The sequence below is a fragment of the Arachis hypogaea genome, chromosome 19 (genome assembly GCF_003086295.3).
Source record: "Arachis hypogaea cultivar Tifrunner chromosome 19, arahy.Tifrunner.gnm2.J5K5, whole genome shotgun sequence".
NCBI classification, from domain to species: Eukaryota; Viridiplantae; Streptophyta; class Magnoliopsida; order Fabales; family Fabaceae; genus Arachis; species Arachis hypogaea.
The window spans coordinates 148604088-148623520 of NC_092054.1; the positions used below are offsets into that span (position 1 = coordinate 148604088).

Below are 19433 nucleotides of genomic sequence, written 5' to 3' on the forward strand. Positions count from 1 at the left end.
AGTTATATTATCACTAAGTATATTTAGTGAGATAATACTTTGTTGTTGTTGTTGTTATTAACAGTTGTATTATAACTAACAGTATATTAAAATTAAATTTTTAAATTAATTAAAAAAATCTTTTTTACTGTAAGATTTGGTTGGTATTGTTTGTTGGGGTTCATTAAATGAATCATGGTCTGATCCCAGTTTAAGAATATTCGAAATCGTGATTAGGTTTGTTTTTGTGTAAACTTTAAAGAAAGATTAGATTAGGTTTGGGGAATGGAGATGGATTTACTAATTACTAAGCTGAGCTCTCAAGAAATGTGGCATTAGTTGGGAAAAGGACAGAACTTTGACAATAAATAAAACAAGTTGGGAAAAGCATCATTTTTCCCAAGATATACATGCAGTTATGCACAGTACGTGAAGTCATTAATTATTGCCTGAAGCTCCCCAATTCCCATTATGCCTTTCTCTTTTGAGAGAAATTATTATGCTCAAGTTTTCTTCATATTTGGGAAGCTGAGGTAAATCTAAATCTTAAAACGGTGATGGTAAGTTTTGAGAATTACATGGTGATGGTGATGGTGACCTTGAGGGTAATAGTGATGGTTAAAATATCAACGTGCAGTTGGATGAGTAATTTGTAGGAAGTAATTTTATTTTTTTATAAAAAATATCTAATAAATTTAATTTTGATATATAGTGTAAAAAAATTTACGTATTCATTTAATTATATTTATTTTTGTAAATAATTATTCATGTAATTATATAATATATAATTATTTTATTAATGTAATGTTAGATAATTGATTATTGAATATATATATATATATATATATATATATATTTTATATTTATCCAAATTAAATTTATATCTATTTTTTTTTGGTACGATATTTTTTAATTTTCAGACCAAAAATTAATAAATTTTTGTCATTAGCCAATAAATTATTGTGTATATAAGACAAGATTTGAATTCATATCTAATTTAATTTGTGAAATTTGAAAAAGAAACTTATATTAACAAACTCAGATCAATTACTTGGGTTGGATTAACTTTGGGTAAGATTCAAACACAACAGTTAACCCATTTCGTTGAATGACAATTTTAAGCTCAATTCAACCTATTTGAGTGAGGCACCTACTTCAACAGTATATTTCATGGAGTTTAGGGTTTTTACAATTTTATTAGAAAATGTAAATCAAATGTAAGTTTTTAAAATTTGTTATGTATTAATTGTTTTGAAAAAAAATAAAAAATAAAATATTTTTAATTTTTTATCTTTTTACCCAATGTTCTTAGAAACCTTTTTGTTAGATTCTATGTTCCTAATGTAAAAACTCACTATGATTTTAGAAAGATTCTAATTGAGTTAAGTACTAAAATCGTCCTTAAGATTTGGGGTGAAAATCAAAATCGTCTCCGATCTTTTTTTGTTATTAAAATCATCATCAACGTTACAAAATGTTATAAAATCGTCCTTTTGTCCATAAATAAAATTTTTCGGACAATTTTGCCCTTAAACAAAAATTAAAAAGTCTCTCCACCTTCACCACTACCCTCTGCATTATCATCACCATCACTATCGCTACACCATAACCACCATCACCATCGCTACACCATAACCACCAACAATCCAGCAACACCAACAACAACAATAAAAAATAAATCAACAAAAATTTTAAATTAAACAATTCAGTAATCATCAACTATAATTTCAGATCCAAAATTAGCAACAACATAAATTAAAAAATTTAAAAAAGAAAAACTCATATGTTCTTCACAAAAAAAAAAGAAGAAGAGAGAAAGAGAACAATACGAAGAAACTGAGAACAAGAACTCAAAAATAGCCTTGAGCTTCTTCACTTCAGAAATAGCCTTGAGCTTTTTCACTTCAGAAAGATCAAGTAACGTAGTCTTGGTGATCAAATCAGAATTCAAGTTGCTACCAAACAACGCAACATCAAGAACAGACGCCATCACTATTCATATATAACAGAAGTCTCATCATTCTCCTCTTCACCTTCCTCACCCCACCACCACCCCACTATCATCATCAACACCAGAACCCACCACCACCCCCACCTCAGAAAATCATAACTCAGAATAATCAACAAATTCACTTTGAACAATAATCAACAAATTCAGCAACAACAATATTCCAAATTTAAGACAAATCACAGAAAATTAAATTATAAATATTTCATAACAAATTTCACTAAAAATTCAGAAATTCTACAACAAAAATCCAGTTCAAAAAAGAAGGAACAGTGGCGGATCACAAGAAGAAGAAGGAGGAACAGTGGCGGATCACAGGCGGCAGAACGGCAGTGCGGCAGTGCGACGGGGCGGCGGTGCGGCTTTCCTTCCCTTCCCTTCCCTCCCCCTCTCCCCCACCCCCACCCCCACCCCCCTCAACGGCGGCCCTGGCGGTGGTGACGCTCCCCTCGGTGGCTCACTCCCTCTCTCACGCTGTCTCTCTTCTCGGCTCAACTCTGATTCGCGACGGCACTCTCTCTCCCTCTTCCCTTTGATGACGACGATGACAAGCAAGGCAGCTAGGCATGGCGGCGGCGGCACTGGACACGGCCTCCCTCTCTTCCCTTCTCAGCTCTTCGTCACTCTCTCCCTCAAGCCCTCACCGTTTCTTTCTTTCTTTTTGTTTCTCTCTTTCCTTTCTTTTTTATTTATTTTATTTTATAATTATATTTCTTTTATTTTATAATTTTTTTAATGAGGGGTAGTTTGGTAATAAAAAAATAAAATTGGTAAAAAAGATGATTTTAAAGCGTTTTTGAACATTGAAGATGATTTTAATAAGGAAAAAGGATCGAGGACGATTTTGATTTTCGTCCCTTATTTTAGGGACGATTTTAGTACTTAATCCATTCTAATTCAATTATTTGAAGAGTCTTATTAACAACTATGCTGATTGATATATAAATAAGTGAGTTCAATGGTGTCTTTGTTATGATGTCTAAATTGTCTAACTTTCTTTTTAAAATAAAAAATAAAATATTTAAAATAAAAAATAAATCATATAAAATTTATTAAATATTATTTATTTATCTTTTTTAGTAACTTAGGTATAATGTGATAGATACTATAGCATTTACTATATAAATATTATATTAAAATTTAATATTTTTATTTTTATAGTGAAATTTATTTATGGAAAAAAAAAATTTAGTAAACATGCATGTTAAAGAGACAAATTTGTTAATGTGACACATAAGTAACACTATAACACATATTCATATATATATATATATATATATATATATATATATATATATATTTTTTTTTTTTAAGAGTCAAATTAATTTTAAATTAAGAAATTTCAATGTCTTAATTTAATTTCATTTTATAAACTTAGTCACTAATTAAGAATATTAAGTGTATATTATAATATCACTTAATATGTTATATTAATAAATTTTGACGTGATTAAAAATAGAATTAATTGAATTATCTTAAAATTTTTAAAAAATAAATTTAACAAAAATAATCGAAAATCAATTTAAAAAACAAGTAATGTTTTAGAAATTAATTTAACAATTTACTCAATTATTACACTATTATTAATCACATTAAAGAATTCTAGGAATAATTAATTAATTAATCATTGAAATAATTTCAAAGAGAAAAAAAAAATCAGGTAATGCAATTATTTTCTCTGCTGTTCTCTTCACCACAAAATAGTGTGTTCCATTTTAATGGTGATTGGGGATTCGAACCACAACGCAAGTGCGTAGATACAAACATGGATACCTTCAATTTCGCATCTTTCGCACTTTCTGGTCCCTCCGGTGAGTGCTGAATGCCCCCTTTCTCTCTTTTTTCCCCCTTATTCCCAAATTCGGAAGAAGCTTCTTTTTCAACCTGGGCAAGTTCTTGTTCGATTATGAAATTCAAAATTTCAACTTTCAACACCAGCAATTCGTTTTTTTTTTTCTTCTTTTGCTTCCCTCTTTTGTGCTTTCAGAGTTATAGCGTTGACTTTGCTTTGGTATAGTGTTTAGTAGTGAAGCAGTGTAGGTAGGACTTAGGAGTAGTGGTTTTATAATCTATTTAACTTTCTTCTATACCGTTAATCACGATTTCTATTGTTTATGATTGCATATAGATACTTATGTGTTTCTATGGTAGTTCAGGGATGCTGGGAAAACAGTTGAATTCCCCTCTACTTACTACAGATTCTGCAACACTGTTCTGCCATTACAAGGTAAATTTAGAATTAAATTTTTATGCTTTGGTAAAAGTGGTTTCTTTTTATGTGGAAGGAGCATATTGGATGTAAGTGTAAAAGAGTTTTGTATTTATAGTGTATAGAAATTGAACTCCTACAGCTTGCAGGTTTGTCTAGGGGAAGATTTGAAGTAGGTTTGTAAGAACCTTGAGAATTGATGTTAAATGTTAAATCAGTTAAAAGTGGGTTTTGATAGGAACTATGAGGAAGATAAAATAGGGATTTTGGGGCCTTTTTTATAAGCAGTGAAAATGCAATCACTAACAATATAGGTGAAGCTCAACAGATAACTTGCTTTTGCTTTTGCTTTTGCATTTGCTATTCCATGCTTTTTTGCTAAGTGCCGGTGATTGTCGTCCGTCAGTCAAGCTTCAACCTCGTAAATTTTTGCCATCTTTTGTTCCTTATGTTGGCCTTTTCATTGTGCATAATTCGTAAGCTAACTGAATGATGGCATTGCAATGTTCCTGGAGGTAATTTCGGCAGAGAATGTGTCCTACCTTATGTTTTATAAAACAAAGATTAGATGTTCTCTTGCCTCCTTTCTTTTGCTGCAGCTCCTTATATAGTTATATGAGCAGTTTCTTCAAAAGGGTCGAGTTTCCCCATTCTGCCATAGAAATTAGAAGATGAGAAGTAAACTTTTTGTACTGGAATCAGAACTGGCTGCATAACCTGTACTTCCCTACATAGTGCTTGATTCAAAGCGAGCATGCCAATAAACTATGGATGAAATATGCTAAAGGATGGAGGGTGATTTGTACCCTAAGTAACAAGCTTGCCAAACTTCTATTCTGCATAACTAAAATGTCTCTTCCTTTTCATAATTCATACCAAAGTATTGCTTTCACTTTCTCCTTTCCAGGTTTGAATTTAATCATAGGTTTATCATTCTATCTTGAAGAATTATCAATGTTTTATAGACGGTATTATCATACACGAAAATGTCTTCTACTTACTTCTGTTATTTGAACCCCATGCAAACCATCAATCATAAACCTGAATCTAAAAAGAATTTCATACTAGAGGTTGTAATGGTCAATGGAGTGTGAAAACTCTATATAACTATGCAGGCTGATCTTTCTGCTGCTTCATCAAGTATTCCAAGTTTTCCAAAAGCAACATGGGCCTCAAATGTTTCCATGAAACATCGGATTTTACATTCAACTGCACAGATAGAAAATATAATCACTAGTGATGAAGATCAGAGTATGTGGGAAGCATCTAGACAAGCTCTTTCTGCATTTAACTTCAGCGATGAAGAGAAGGACAAGATACTTGGAAAAGCATTTGGCCTTGTTCATTCGCCTTATTGGGGAGAGGAACGTAAGACTGAAGTTCCCAAATATGAGACAGTAAATGCTGTATTAGACTACCTGAGGAGCTTAAATCTTTCTGAGGATGACATGTTCAAGTTGCTCAAAAAGTTTCCGGAGGTTCTTGGATGCAAGTTGGAGGAAGAATTGAAAGCTAATATAAAGATCCTGGACGAACAGTGGGGTATTAAAGGAAAATCTCTCAGGAACCTCCTCCTTCGAAATCCGAAGGTTTTGGGTTATAATGTTGATTGTAAAGGAGACTGCATGGCACAATGCACTAGATGCTGGGTTCGTTTCTAGGCAATTCGACAAGCTGTATCAGTCTTTATGATTAAATAGAAGGCATAGAGTCATATGTAAAGAAAGGTTCTCACTTTTTTTTTCCTGGTTACCTTTTCAAAAGAAGTAATTGATTTCGAAGTTGAAGAGGTAGACTCAGAAATTATGATTTTTATTCAGACACTATTGTAAAGAATATCTTGTTTTCATAATCTGTTTTTATGGTTACATTTGTTAAAAACTTAGGATGTTAACATAAGCACACCTATAATGAAATCTCCCCTTCCTCAATCCATTCACTATGTCAAATAAGATTTGCTAAATTCCATGTCTTAGAAACTATCAAGATGTGGCTTAAGCTTTTCTTGGATTTTGTAGTTTTAACTTTTAATTGCATACATATAATTCTTTGTTATGGATGGAGTTTGATGGAAGGTTATAAAGTGATGATTATTGTCAATCAATCTTGAACTACTTTTAAGAACATGAATTGTGTTTGAGAACTTTTTCTCTTTCATAAAAGTGGGAAGATTCCATAATGTATTCGGCAGGAGTTGATTGTCTTGTATTGAGAATACAAAAAAAGGTTCCATATTTGTGAGCCACACTGTATGTTGGTGGTGGTGGAACATGTCCAAATAGCACATCTGATTTTGATAGTGTTTGTTGTCTATTCTGATTTTGTTTTGTTTCTTATGTACACTTCTGTATAATAGAATGCGGAATTAAGCTATTATTTGATTCATGTAGTTGATCCTACTTTATGAAAAAAATGGTATCGTCGTATAATTTTGCCTGTAAATTTAATTGTTTTAACTTATATCAAGCTAAGTAAACCCCATGGGTTTATTTCACTCCAAGACAACCATTTGTATCAATTAAGTGTACATGCTGGGAGGTTTTTCTTTTTTTTTGGTCCGGACCCTAACACACATACACACGCCTCTTTACAACACAACACACTCACGCACATGTATTTTATACTAGTGACTGATTTTGGTGGTTTATTTTGATATACACCTAGCATCATTGTTTTATTAATTACTATTTGATACTTTCTTTAGGTATATTAATAAGACTACTACTAGTAACTACATGGGTGTAAGCTGATGATTCATCATTATGGGATATTTGAATTTCACTTTGGACATAAAGTATTTCATGACTAGTCGTTTGAACCACAATGACCTTTATGTTAAGACTTTAACCATTTAAATGAAAGCATAGCAAAGAAACAAAAGCCATATAGATGGCAAATTATGAAGATCCAATATATCAGACACTCCTAAATTATTTAGGATTATTATATTTTAAGACAAATGACAAGGTAGAAGTTAGAACTGCATTCTGTGTCATAGTTTAATGTCATTTTGCTATATGTTGCTGCCTAGCATGGTAGGCATTCCATTTTTTATTTTATTTTTTATTTGCAACCCACATCTCAACTTCAATACAAGAAATCTAACTGATTTTAGTTTGAGTAAATATGATTATTTCTTTTAACACAATTTATGTCCATTAGAATAGAAACAAATTTGTCTATTATTTGACCCACCAATACTAATGATAGAATTTCACTTAAAAATTAAGTTTCTTATTCTGAATTTTTCCTTTTTATTCAAAAGAAAAAACTTTTGTTAAATAAATAAATGCATATCAACAAAAGTTAGTTAAAATAATAAATATTTAACAACAACCATAAAGTCTTAAGAAAGGAAAAAAGGATAAATTTTATCCATAACATAACTATTCCCTATTAAAAAGAAATTGCCTCTATCAAAAGAATATATGATTATATGTGATTTACAGCAAATATAAGAGTCAATAGTAATAAATAATTATTAAAATGTATTCAAGAAATGAAATGGTATCTTGGTCCATAAGTTTAATATGGTTTCTTTATTTCCTTAGGACTAAGGTAAACAAAAAAGTTTACGTAATAATCACATCAAAAAGTGTACTTAGTCAATTCAATAATTTCAATCACAGTTAGAAAAGTTTCAAAGTAGACACATAAACACAACATCATGCATATGAATAGGGCTCTTTGTTTGAACGATGTTGCTTACCATATATCCTAAAATACATCACCCTTCTTCTCCATATAAATAACTCATCATGGATTCAATCATTTCTCATCCCACAATTTTCTGTGTCACCTCTATCTCATCTTCTGTCTCTTTCTTGTCACCTAAGAAAGCTAAGTAGGCAAGCAATGGCATCCACCAGAACTACCACACTAGTGTTGTTCATTATCTGTTTGATCTTTATACAAGAGGTGAACTAATTAAGTTTCAATTTTAATTTTGATTTTTAACTTACACATTATGTTATTCATTACATGAATTGATTTTCATCTTGTGATTAGTTGGAGATCCATGGGTTGGAGGAGATCCAGGGTGGAAATCAGGACATGACAGCAGCCCACCATCATATAGGTAAGTAATTAAGCAAAACTTGTGCGATGAATGCATGGCTATGTATGAAAAGTTATTAAGAGTGAATTAATGACTAATTAGTAATATGATTGGTGCAGATTGTGGTGGAAAGTGCGGGTACAGATGTAGTAAGGCAGGTAGGCCAAAAATATGCATGAGGGCATGCAAGACGTGCTGCCAGAGGTGTAATTGCGTGCCACCTGGCACCGCCGGCAACCAAAACGCCTGTGCTTGTTACGCCTCTCTCACCACCCATGGAGGAAAATTGAAGTGCCCTTGAATGCGAATCATCATTCATGAGTTCAATATTCTTCTATGTGCAAGCATGCAGTTATCAAGACAATAATATAATGCAAAGTTTACCGGAGGGAAAAACAAATAAGACTAGTTAAGCACATAGCTCGTCGATTACTCTAAAGATCTGATGAAAAATTAAGGGGGTTAATCGTCTTAATCATGACAGGGCAAGTAAATGTATGAGAATGTGGTGAGAAGTTGAGGAGGACATTGGTCCTAAGTTACAGTTTTATTTTATGTCGATTGATCAGCATAATGTTATTGTATTTATCATAAATACAAATACCCTAGACTTGTGATTTTTATCTTATTTTTAATTACTGTTATACACTTATTAAATGCTCAACCCCAAAATAACCAGACCATTCCATTCTTTTCTGTTTCTTTTCATTACTCATCACTTTTTTTCATCAAAACGGGAGAATTAGCCAAGAATACCAAAACAAATCTTTTCCAACCACTGAGAATAAGTGCTTCCTCTCTTTTCAGTCAAGGCAGCGTTTGACCGTTTGTTTTGAGGGATTGAGATAGAGATTAAAAGAATAAAATATCGTATTATATTTGTTGGTTTAGAAATTGATATTAAAATTTTAGTATTTATTCTCAAAATTTAAGTATTTCAATATCTTTAAAAAGTGAAAACACAGAAGACTGAAATTTTTGAAAATAATGACTGAAATTTTAATAATATTTTATACTTAAAATACTTTCACTTCAATTAATTAATTTTAACTTTGCAAATTAAATTAGAATTTCATTCTTATTTTGAAGGTTGTAGAAGGCTTAGATAAGGGGGTTGAATCTATGACATTTTTTTACTTTAATGAAATAACCCTTTTAAAACAAACTTTCAGTTTGAATCTGTTTAAACTCAATAGCGAAAAATTTATGAGACAATTTCATTTTGTCTCATGAATATCAGAAAACAGAACAGAGAATGGAAGAGAGAAGTTGACACCATCATGTATCTTAGTTCAGTTGTTTTGTGCAATGTAACCTACATCCAGTCTTCACCACAACAGTGGTGAAATTTCTATTATAGTTAAAGTATTACATACACCAATTCCACAGGATTGACACAATCCTTTCACTCTTAAGTTCTAACCTAATTTGACTTGGTTATGCTAATACCTAACTCTTCACTCTTAGTGCTTACCCAACTAAGAAAGGAGTACCTCACTGGTACAAGATACAAGACACAAAACCAACCTAAAGAAATCTGAAATCACTTTAAGCTTTTCACTCAAGTGTATCACTCAGCCTTTTTCACTCTTTGACTTTTTCTTAAGCTCTCTCTTTTAGCCTTTTACCACTCAAGAAATTATAGAAAGATATACATTAAAATGAAATTACAATCTGTAAAACATGAAGGAGATTAATACTTTAACAGCCTCTTTGCTATGTGATGAACCAAATTTGCTTGCCTCTGATTTAGTTCCTCATTCTGGTGGGATGCTCCTTTGATTAGGAAACACTGTCCAAGTTGATAAACTTCTTCAGAGAGCTTTTCTCAGAACATAAACCTCAAACGCTGGTTCTCTCTCCTTGCTTTCAGAAGCATGAATAATTTTCTTTCGTATCTCCTTGCATATTGTTGAGATGCTCTCTTCCAAGTTAACTCTTCGAGTTATGTACTACCAACTTACCATATCATTTTTTTTCAGTTAATCCCCAAATTAGAATTTTGAATCTGATTTTCTCTTATTTAACCGAAAGCTTCAAGGAAGCAAAGAAGAAAAGTTTTCAATGGCAATCCCACATCTAAACCCTTGAAATACTACTTGGTCCCCAAGAAACGATCTTGGCTTTTGATTCACAACAGTGTATCTCAAAAATCACTCTTTCCATATCTCAAAATGAAGTAGCAGAGAGTTGGAGAATGAGAGAAGAAAGTAAAATGCCTGTAAAAGGAAATGAATCACCTTTAGTCTTTGACTTAACTTGATGTGGTTTGATTTGGGTGATTAGACCTTAATCTTTTTTGCTTAACCCTTCTCTTTCTTTCTTCTTTGGTGAATAGTTGAAGAATGAAACTTTCTCTCTCTTTTTTCTAAGTTCTGACCAAAGTAAAAAAGTGAACGTTGCTTTTGGAGGAAGTTGTTTGGAGGGATTGACATGAGGGATCAATTTCGGCTTGGATTGGCTTTGTCCATTCAACCCATTTGATTTCTTTGTTCTAAATTAATTTAGACTTGTTTGTAAGTGTTGCACACTGTGAGACTTTTGATTTTTATTTCAATTTCTTTGGGTTGCTACAAGTGTGAATTTTGGCCTGCAACACTTTAAACAAAATTATTAAAACTAATTGAGTAATTAGTCCAATAACATAATATGTGTCATCATTAATTATGTTAGTTAATTTCTTAATTCAACATATTTCAGTCTCTATCTTTCACTTTACACCAAACATAAAACTTATTTCAGTTTTTGTCTTTCAATCTCAATCTCTCTAACACTACCTAATAGTATTTTCTATTGTCTTTATTTAGCTTGTAGTGTATATTCTGTTAATTTTCAAATACTATATTTTCCTTTGATCTAGTTCTTTTATTAATATAAATATAAAAAAAATTTTAATTCCTTAAATACGCACCATATAAAAGTGTTACTAAAATATACAGAGACAATTTATATGAAGTCTCTCTAAAATAGATTTTACTATCATTTTAGATGCATGTATCATCTACGAAATGAGAAGACTTGTGTCGAACTTCTAATTTAAACAATTAAAAAAATTACATGTATGTTCATCTTTTTTTAGAGTACAACGAGTATCTATAAACTATACAATCATCATAGTATAATTTATAGTAAAAAAAAATACTAGATCTGCAAAAATTATTATTATTGGTCCACAATTAACTAACAATGTTCAAGAATTCAAAATTTTTTTTTCATGTTTCGGAGGAAACTAAAATTAATAATTGCAATTCTAATAAGAATTCTAATTCTTATATTTACTCTATTTATAAATTAAATCACTTTTAGTTTAATTTTCAATTCCATTTTCATGGTTACAATTTTAAAAATTAAAAAATCTAAAATATTCCTATAAAAGTATTCAATCTTTTTTAATTAAAGATATATTAGTAAAAATAAAATCTAATAAAAATAAAATTCTATCAAAATTATGCATCATTTCAAATTATGAATTTGAATAAAAATAGAATTGAATTTTTTTCTTAATAAACTTAGAATTCTTTTCTCTTAAAAAAAAACTTTTCAAATACATTCTAATTAAAAATGCTACGCTAAAAAAACTGTTAGACTAAATTGTATTTTATATTTTAATATATATTTTATTAAAATTTTATTTTTATATTATTAAATTTATAATTTAGTATTTAAAAATTAAAATTAGTTAAATATTAATTAAAAATAATAAATTTTATTAATAATATAAAATTATTATTTTAGAAAAATTAAAGAACAACGTGATTTTTTAAATAAGTTTTAATTATTTTATTTATCGATTTATGTAATTTATAATTTGTACTATATTTATTAATTTATATCGCTTTATATATCGTTGAGTTTGAGCCTATTTCTTTTATGTGTAAACAAGATAAAGCACATTCACGTTACATAAACACGACAAATTTCAGACAGCTATAACTGGATCTGAAAAGCATTAGTCTTCACAAATATTTGACTCCTTCTTCTCAATGATTTCCATCACAGTTGGAAAAGTTTCAAAGTAGACACACAAACACAACATGATGCATATGAATAGGGCTCTTTGTTTGAACGATGTTCCCAACCATATATCCTAAATAAATCACCCTTCTTCTCCATATAAATAACTCATCATGGATTCAATCTTTTCTCATCCCACAATTGTCTGTGTCACCTAAGAAAGCTAAGTAGGCAAGCAATGGCATCCACCAGAACTACCACACTAGTGTTGTTCATTATCTGTTTGATCTTTATACAAGAGGTGAATTAATTAAGTTCCAATTTTAATTTTAATTTGTTTACTTTTCACACTATATTGTTCATTACATGAATTGATTTTCAATTTGTGATCAGTTGGAGATCCATGGGTTGGAGATCCATGGTGGAACTCAGGACACGGCAGCAGCTCACCAACATATAGGTAAGTAATTAAGCAAAACTTGTGTGATGAATGAATGGCTATGTATGAGAAGTGATTAAGAGTGAATTAATGATTAATAAGTAATATGATTGGTGCAGATTGTGGTGGAAAGTGCGGGTACAGATGTAGTAAGGCAGGAAGGCCAAAAATATGCATGAGGGCATGCAAGACGTGCTGCCAGAGGTGTAATTGCGTGCCACCTGGCACCGCCGGCAACCAAAACGCCTGTCCTTGTTACGCCTCTCTCACCACCCATGGAGGAAAACTGAAGTGCCCTTGAATGTGAATCATCATTCATGAGTTTAATATTCTTCTATGTGCAAGCACGCAGTTATCAAGACAATGATATAATGCAAAGTTTATGGGAGGGAAAAACAAATAAGGCTAATTAAGCACATAGCTCGTGGATTACTCTTAAGATCTGATGAAAAATTAAGTGGGTTAATCGTCTTAATCATGACAGGGCAAGTAAATGTATGAGAATATGGTGAGAAGTTGAGGAGGACATTGGTTCCAAGTTACAGTTTTATTTTATGCCGATTGATCCGCATAATGTTATTGTATTTATATAAATACGAATACCTTAGACTTGTGATTTTTATCTTATTTTTTATTACTGTTATACACTTATTAAATGCTCAATCCCAAAATAACCAGACCATTCCATTCTTTTCTGTTTCTTTTCATTACTCATCACTCTTTTTCATCAAAACGGGAGAATTAGCCAAGAATACCAAAACAAATCTTTTCCAACCACTGAGAACAAAAGTGCTTCCTCGCGATTGGGTCTATTTTTTAGATTTTAATATGGTCTTAGACCCAATGAAACGTAAATATTTTTGGGGCACAACTATACTGAGTCTAAATTGGATAAAAATTGAATCTTTAAATCTTTAACAATAATTTATAAAAAAAAAATTATAAAAAAATTTATTTATGATGCATTTATTTATAAAGAAAAAATTTGTTACCGAAAAGTAGTTGATATGTATATTTGAACTTGAATTTGTCCACAAATTCTAATTTGATGCTTCTTTGATATATTCTCTTAAGAAAAGTCTAGGGGCCAGCGACTTTTGTGTTTTCTGGCCAGCACTTAACCATCAAAAGAAAAGTGAGTGATTTCTCACCATTGGATGTAATCTCACACCATTAAAAACACTATTGATGGCCAATTGATGGTTACAAAATACCAAAGTTGTTGGCCCCCTAGCATTGCTCATTTTCTTATTCAACAAGTGTGACTAAAAATAAAACAATAATCTTATAATTAATATCACATAATATTGAAATTAATTTAAAACATATATATCATTTTTAGTTCCCTTAGGGAGTACATGAGTCGAGTAAAACCATGTTCGCCTTGATCTGGCCTCGACCCGAAATAATGATCGAATCTATTTTTGAGAGTCTTACCCAACTCTAAACTCAATGAAATCACACCAAATTAGCTCCTAAAATGTATGGGTCGGGCGGGTCTTCGGGCCGGATTGGGCCATGTACACCCCCTAGTTTGACTTTTTATTTTGAGGTATTGGAATGGAGATTGAGAAACTAGAACTCAATATCATGTTTATTGATTCTGATATTAAACTTTCAGTCTCTAAAAAGTGGGAACAAAAAATTTTAAAAACAAAGACTAAAATTTTAATAACATTTTATATTTAAAATACTCCTATTTTAATTAATTAATTATAACTTTATCCTTTATACAAATTAAATTAGAGTTTTATTTTTATTTCAATCTCTATTTTTCACTTTACACCAAATATAATATTGAGACTTATTTTAGTCTCTATCTTTTAATTTCAGTCTTTTTGTTCTATCTCTCTAACACTACCTAATGATACTTTCTATTGTTTTTATTTATCTTTAGTGCATGTTTTGTTAATTTTCAAATACTATATGCCCCTTTGATATGATTTTTTTATTATTATAAATATAAAAAATATTTTAATTCATTAAATACGCACCATGTAAAAGTATTACTAAAATATAAAGTATACAGACACAATTCACATGAAGTCCCTCTAAAATGAATTTTACTACTATTTTAGATGCATCCGTAATAGGTGCTTCAAATGTTCGTGATATGAAGAGTTCAAGTGTTATTTAGAAGATATTAGTTTACATTTTTAGAATATTTTAATTTAATGTATTTTAATTTTGTTTATTTAATTACTAGATTGGGCCTTATGTTTATGGGCTTTAGGATTTTTCTTTGTTTTAACCTAATAAGAGGTTATAAATACCTCCTTAACTATTATAGTTGTAGTATAGAATAATTTAGATGTTTAAAAACCTTTTTTTGGTTTCATGATGAAATCATGGTGTGGACAATTGAGGTTGAGGAGTCCCTCTCTTGCATCGGGAAATTGGGTAAAAGGTTGAGGAGTCCCTTCGATTCAATTCCCAAACTATGGCGTTGACAAGTTAGGTTAAGGAGTCTTTTTCTTGTTGCGTCAGGAAATTTGGTAGAAAGTAGAGTGATTTTCTTTGTACTCAATTTTAATTTATCCTTTTTATTTTTATTTCAATTACAATTTATCTTTTTATTCAGTTTGAATCCTTATCTTCTTGTTTATCTTTTATTTCTTTATCATTTGGTATCAGAGCTCAGGTATTAGATTAATTCTTATTAATCTATATTTGTTCTTCTTTTATCATAAAAAAAAGAGTCCAGTGTCTCTCGCGTCTTTCTTTGTGTTCTTGTCTTTGTTTGCGCTTCATTATGCTTAAAAAAAAAGCATAAAGTGAAAAAAAATAAAAAAAGATGAAAAAAAACCAAAAAAAAAAAGAAATTATCTTCCTTGTAATTATTGTCCTTTTCATATATTATTTTTTTTCCACTTACAAGATTCGAGGACGAATCTTTTTTGAAGAGGAGGAGAATGATACGTGCTTCAAATATTCGTGATATGAAGAGTTCAAGTATTATTTAGAAGATATTAGTTTACATTTTTAGAATATTTTAATTTAATGTATTTTGATTTTGTTTATTTAATTACTAAATTGGGCCTTATGTTTATGGAATTTAGGGTTTTTCTTTGTTTTAACCTAATAAGAGGTTATAAATACCTCCTTAGCTATTGTAGTTGTAGTATAGAATGATTTAGAGGTTTAAAAACTCCTTTTTGGTTTCGTAATGAAACCATGGTGTGGACAATTGAGGTTGAGGAGTCTCTCTCTTGTTGTATCGGGGAATTGGGTAGAAGGTTGAGGAGTCCCTTCGATTCAATTCCCAAACTATGGCTTTGACAAGTTAGGTTGAGGAGTCCCTTTCTTGTTGCGTCAGGAAATTGGGTAGAAAGTAGAGTGATTCTCTTTGTACTCAATTTCAATTTATTCTTTTTATTTTTATTTCAATTACAATTTATCTTTTTATTCAGTTTGAATCCTTATCTTCTTGTTTATCTTTTATTTCTTTATCAATGCGTCATTCACGAAATAAGACACTTTTTCTTTTTCATGTGAGAGAGAGAGGAGTGTATCTCACAATGATGTGAGAAGAGATGAGTTTTACTCTGGTATGGTTTAAACAATTCGGACCCTCCGATTTGTTTCATTTTTTAAACCAACAATCAGAAATTGGACGGTCTGATTTGTGATTTCGAAAATAAAAAAATTTTTAATGTTAAAATCGGACCGTCCGATTTTTATTTAAAAAATAAAAAATACAAAACGGACCCTCCGATTTGTAATATATTTTTTTCTTCAAATAAATCGGACCCTTCGATTTGTAGTTTATTTTTTTCTTCAAACAAATCGGACCGTCCAATTTGAATAAAACACCATATAAAAAAAATACCAAATCTTCCAATAACAATGTATTACACATATATTTAAACAATATAAAAAAAAATTAGCCCGAAATAAGAGGACTTGTGTCCAACTTGTAAGAGATAATACTCAATTTGATCCCTGAACTTACATGCGAGTCTCAATTTAGTCTCTGAAATTTCAATTGCCTCTATTTAGTCCCCAAACTTTGAACATAACTCATATTAGTCCTTGAAACAATTTTCAACGTACAAACGTTAACAGAACACTGTCGTGACAGCCGGATGCCACACTAAACTTTATAAAATGATGTCGTTTTGGTTTTGACACTCAAATAACCTAAAAACAACATCTTAAATGGTGTTTATTAAAATTTTACCTAACAAAATAAGTAATACGATGCCGTTTTTGAGCTATTTAAATGTCAAAACCAAAATTATATCATTTTACAAGTTTTAACGTGACATGTGATAGTCTACAACAGCGCTCTATTAACGTTTTTATACTAAAAATGGTCTCAGGGACTAATATGAGGCACGTTTATAAACTTCAGGGACTAAATAGAGACAATTGAAACTTCAGGAACTAAATTGAGATTCGCGTGTAAGTTTAGGGACCAAATTGAGTATTATCTCAACTTGTAACTTAAACAATTAAAAAAAATTACATGTATATTCATCTTTTTTTCGAGTACAGTGAGTAAATATAAAAAATAGATTATACAATCATTAGAGTATAATTTACAATAAAAACATACAAAAAGATCTGCAAAAATTATTGTTTTTTGGCTCGCAATTAGTTAATAATGTTCAAGAATTGAATTTTTTTTTATGTTTCAGACAAAACAAAAATTAATAATTATAATTCTAATGAGAATTCTAATTCTCACATTTACTCTATTTATAAATTAGATCACTTTTCGTCTAATTTCTAATTTTATTTTGATGGTTATAATTTTAAAAATTAAAAAATCCAAAATATTCTTACAAAATATTCAATCCTTTTTACTTAAAGATAAATTAGTAAAAATAAAATTAATAAGAATTAAATTCTATTAAAATTATGCTATCATTTTAAATTATGAATTTGAATTAAAAATAAAACTAAATTTTTTTCTTAATAAAATTAGAATTCTTTTCTCTTAAAAAAAAATTTTTCAAATACGTTTTGATGGCTAAAAATACTAAACCGAAAAAAATTGCTAGACTAAAAATATGTTGTAAATTAAATTTTATATTTTAATATATATTTTATTAAAATTTTATTTTTATATTACTAAAATTTATAATTTAAAATTTATAGTTTAATATTTAAAATTTAAAATTATTTAAATATTAATTAAAAATAATAAATTTTATTGATAATATAAAATTGTTATTTTAAGAAAACTAAAGAACGTAACAATGTAATTTTTTAAATAAGTTTTAATTATTTTATTTAACAATTTATGTAATTTATAGTATATTTATCAATTTATATCGTTTTATATATTGTTGAGTTTGAACCTATCTCCTTTAAACGACAAAAAAAAAAAACACATTTCGCGTTGCAGGTATCATATTTGCACACTGATACTTAAGAGCTGAACACCACGTATCTCATTTACACGCTTCAAATTCAGCGTATAAATGACATGCATAAATTGATTTGGTACGACAAATTTAAACAGTTATAACAGTATCTGAAAGCATTAGTCTTCACAAATATTTGACTCCTTCGTCACAGTTGGAAAAGTTTCAAAGTAGACACACAAACACAACATGATGCATATGAATAGGGCTCTTTGTTTGAACGATGTTCCCAACCATATATCCTAAATAAATCACCCTTCTTCTCCATATAAATAACTCATCATGGATTCAATCTTTTCTCATCCCACAATTGTCTGTGTCACCTAAGAAAGCTAAGTAGGCAAGCAATGGCATCCACCAGAACTACCACACTAGTGTTGTTCATTATTTGCTTGATCTTTATACAAGAGGTGAATTAATTAAGTTAATTTTAATTTTAATTTCTTTAATTTTCACACTATGTTGTTCATTACATGAATTGATTTTCATCTTTGTGATCAGTTGGAGATCCATGGGTTGGAGATCCATGGTGGAACTCAGGACATGGCAGCAGCTCACCAACATATAGGTAAGAGTGAATTAAGCAAAACTTGTGTGATGAATGAATGGCTATGTATGAGAAGTGATTAAGAGTGAATTAATGATTAATAAGTAATATGATTGGTGCAGATTGTGGGAGAAAGTGCGGGTACAGATGCAGTAAGGCAGGAAGGCCAAAAATATGCATGAGGGCATGCAAGACGTGCTGCCAGAGGTGTAATTGCGTGCCACCTGGCACCGCCGGCAACCAAAACGCCTGTCCTTGTTACGCCTCTCTCACCACCCATGGAGGAAAACTGAAGTGCCCTTGAATGCGAATCATCATTCATGAGTTCAATATTCTTCTATGTGCAAGCATGCAGTTATCAAGACAATAATATAATGCAAAGTTTACCGAAGGAAAAAACAAATAAGGCTAGTTAAGCACATAGCTCGTGGATTACTCTTAAGATCTGATGAAAAATTAAGTGGGTTAATCGTCTTAATCATGACAGGGCAAGTAGATGTATGAGAATATGGTGAGAAGTTGAGGAGGACATTGGTCCCAAGTTACAGTTTTATTTTATGTCGATTGATCAGCATAATGTTATTGTATTCGGCATAAAGAAAAGTGTAAGTAACCAACAACATTAATCAACAATGTGAACAATAGATATATTGGATGTTTATTTTACTAAGTGTACAGATGGTTATTCTATTATTTAAATTTAGATGGATAATTTGAAGGTGTAATGTGTTTTTATTTTATTGGTAGTTATTTATGTTATTAAAAAAATCATTGATTACCTAACATTAATTTTATCATAAATACAAGAAAAAGTATAGATAACTAACATTTTTAAACAATGTATGAACAATATAAATTAATAGGATTA

At 30.2% G+C, this 19433-nt stretch overlaps 4 protein-coding genes across 5 annotated transcripts; all 4 read left to right on the top strand.

Annotated features, from left to right (window-relative positions):
* Positions 1–3597: 3597 nt before the first annotated feature.
* LOC112780006 (uncharacterized) lies at positions 3598–6077 on the top strand. Of its 2 annotated transcripts, none has more exons than XM_025824354.3 (3): positions 3598–3798; positions 4144–4214; positions 5312–6077. In XM_025824354.3, exons 1-3 carry the CDS (start codon positions 3651–3653, stop codon positions 5855–5857), a joined length of 765 nt encoding a protein of 254 aa, XP_025680139.3. In that variant the 5' UTR covers positions 3598–3650; the 3' UTR covers positions 5858–6077. The 2 variants fall into 2 exon arrangements, with proteins under 2 accessions (XP_025680139.3, XP_025680140.1); XM_025824355.3 differs by having other exon boundaries at positions 3602–3798; positions 4139–4214.
* Positions 6078–8000: 1923 nt separating this feature from the next.
* On the top strand, positions 8001–8899 carry LOC112779029 (gibberellin-regulated protein 2-like). Its single transcript, XM_029295794.2, has 3 exons — positions 8001–8114; positions 8205–8274; positions 8373–8899. Exons 1-3 carry the CDS (start codon positions 8052–8054, stop codon positions 8552–8554), a joined length of 315 nt encoding a protein of 104 aa, XP_029151627.1. The 5' UTR covers positions 8001–8051; the 3' UTR covers positions 8555–8899.
* Positions 8900–12349: 3450 nt separating this feature from the next.
* On the top strand, positions 12350–13304 carry LOC112779030 (gibberellin-regulated protein 2-like). The gene is made up of 3 exons (XM_025823293.2): positions 12350–12508; positions 12601–12667; positions 12766–13304. The coding sequence occupies exons 1-3, from the start codon at positions 12446–12448 to the stop codon at positions 12945–12947; spliced, it is 312 nt and encodes a 103-aa protein (XP_025679078.1). The 5' UTR covers positions 12350–12445; the 3' UTR covers positions 12948–13304.
* Positions 13305–18365: 5061 nt separating this feature from the next.
* Positions 18366–18869, top strand: LOC112780007 (cypmaclein-like). The gene is made up of 3 exons (XM_025824356.2): positions 18366–18428; positions 18520–18586; positions 18688–18869. The coding sequence occupies exons 1-3, from the start codon at positions 18366–18368 to the stop codon at positions 18867–18869; spliced, it is 312 nt and encodes a 103-aa protein (XP_025680141.1).
* The last annotated feature ends 564 nt before the right edge of the window (positions 18870–19433 follow it).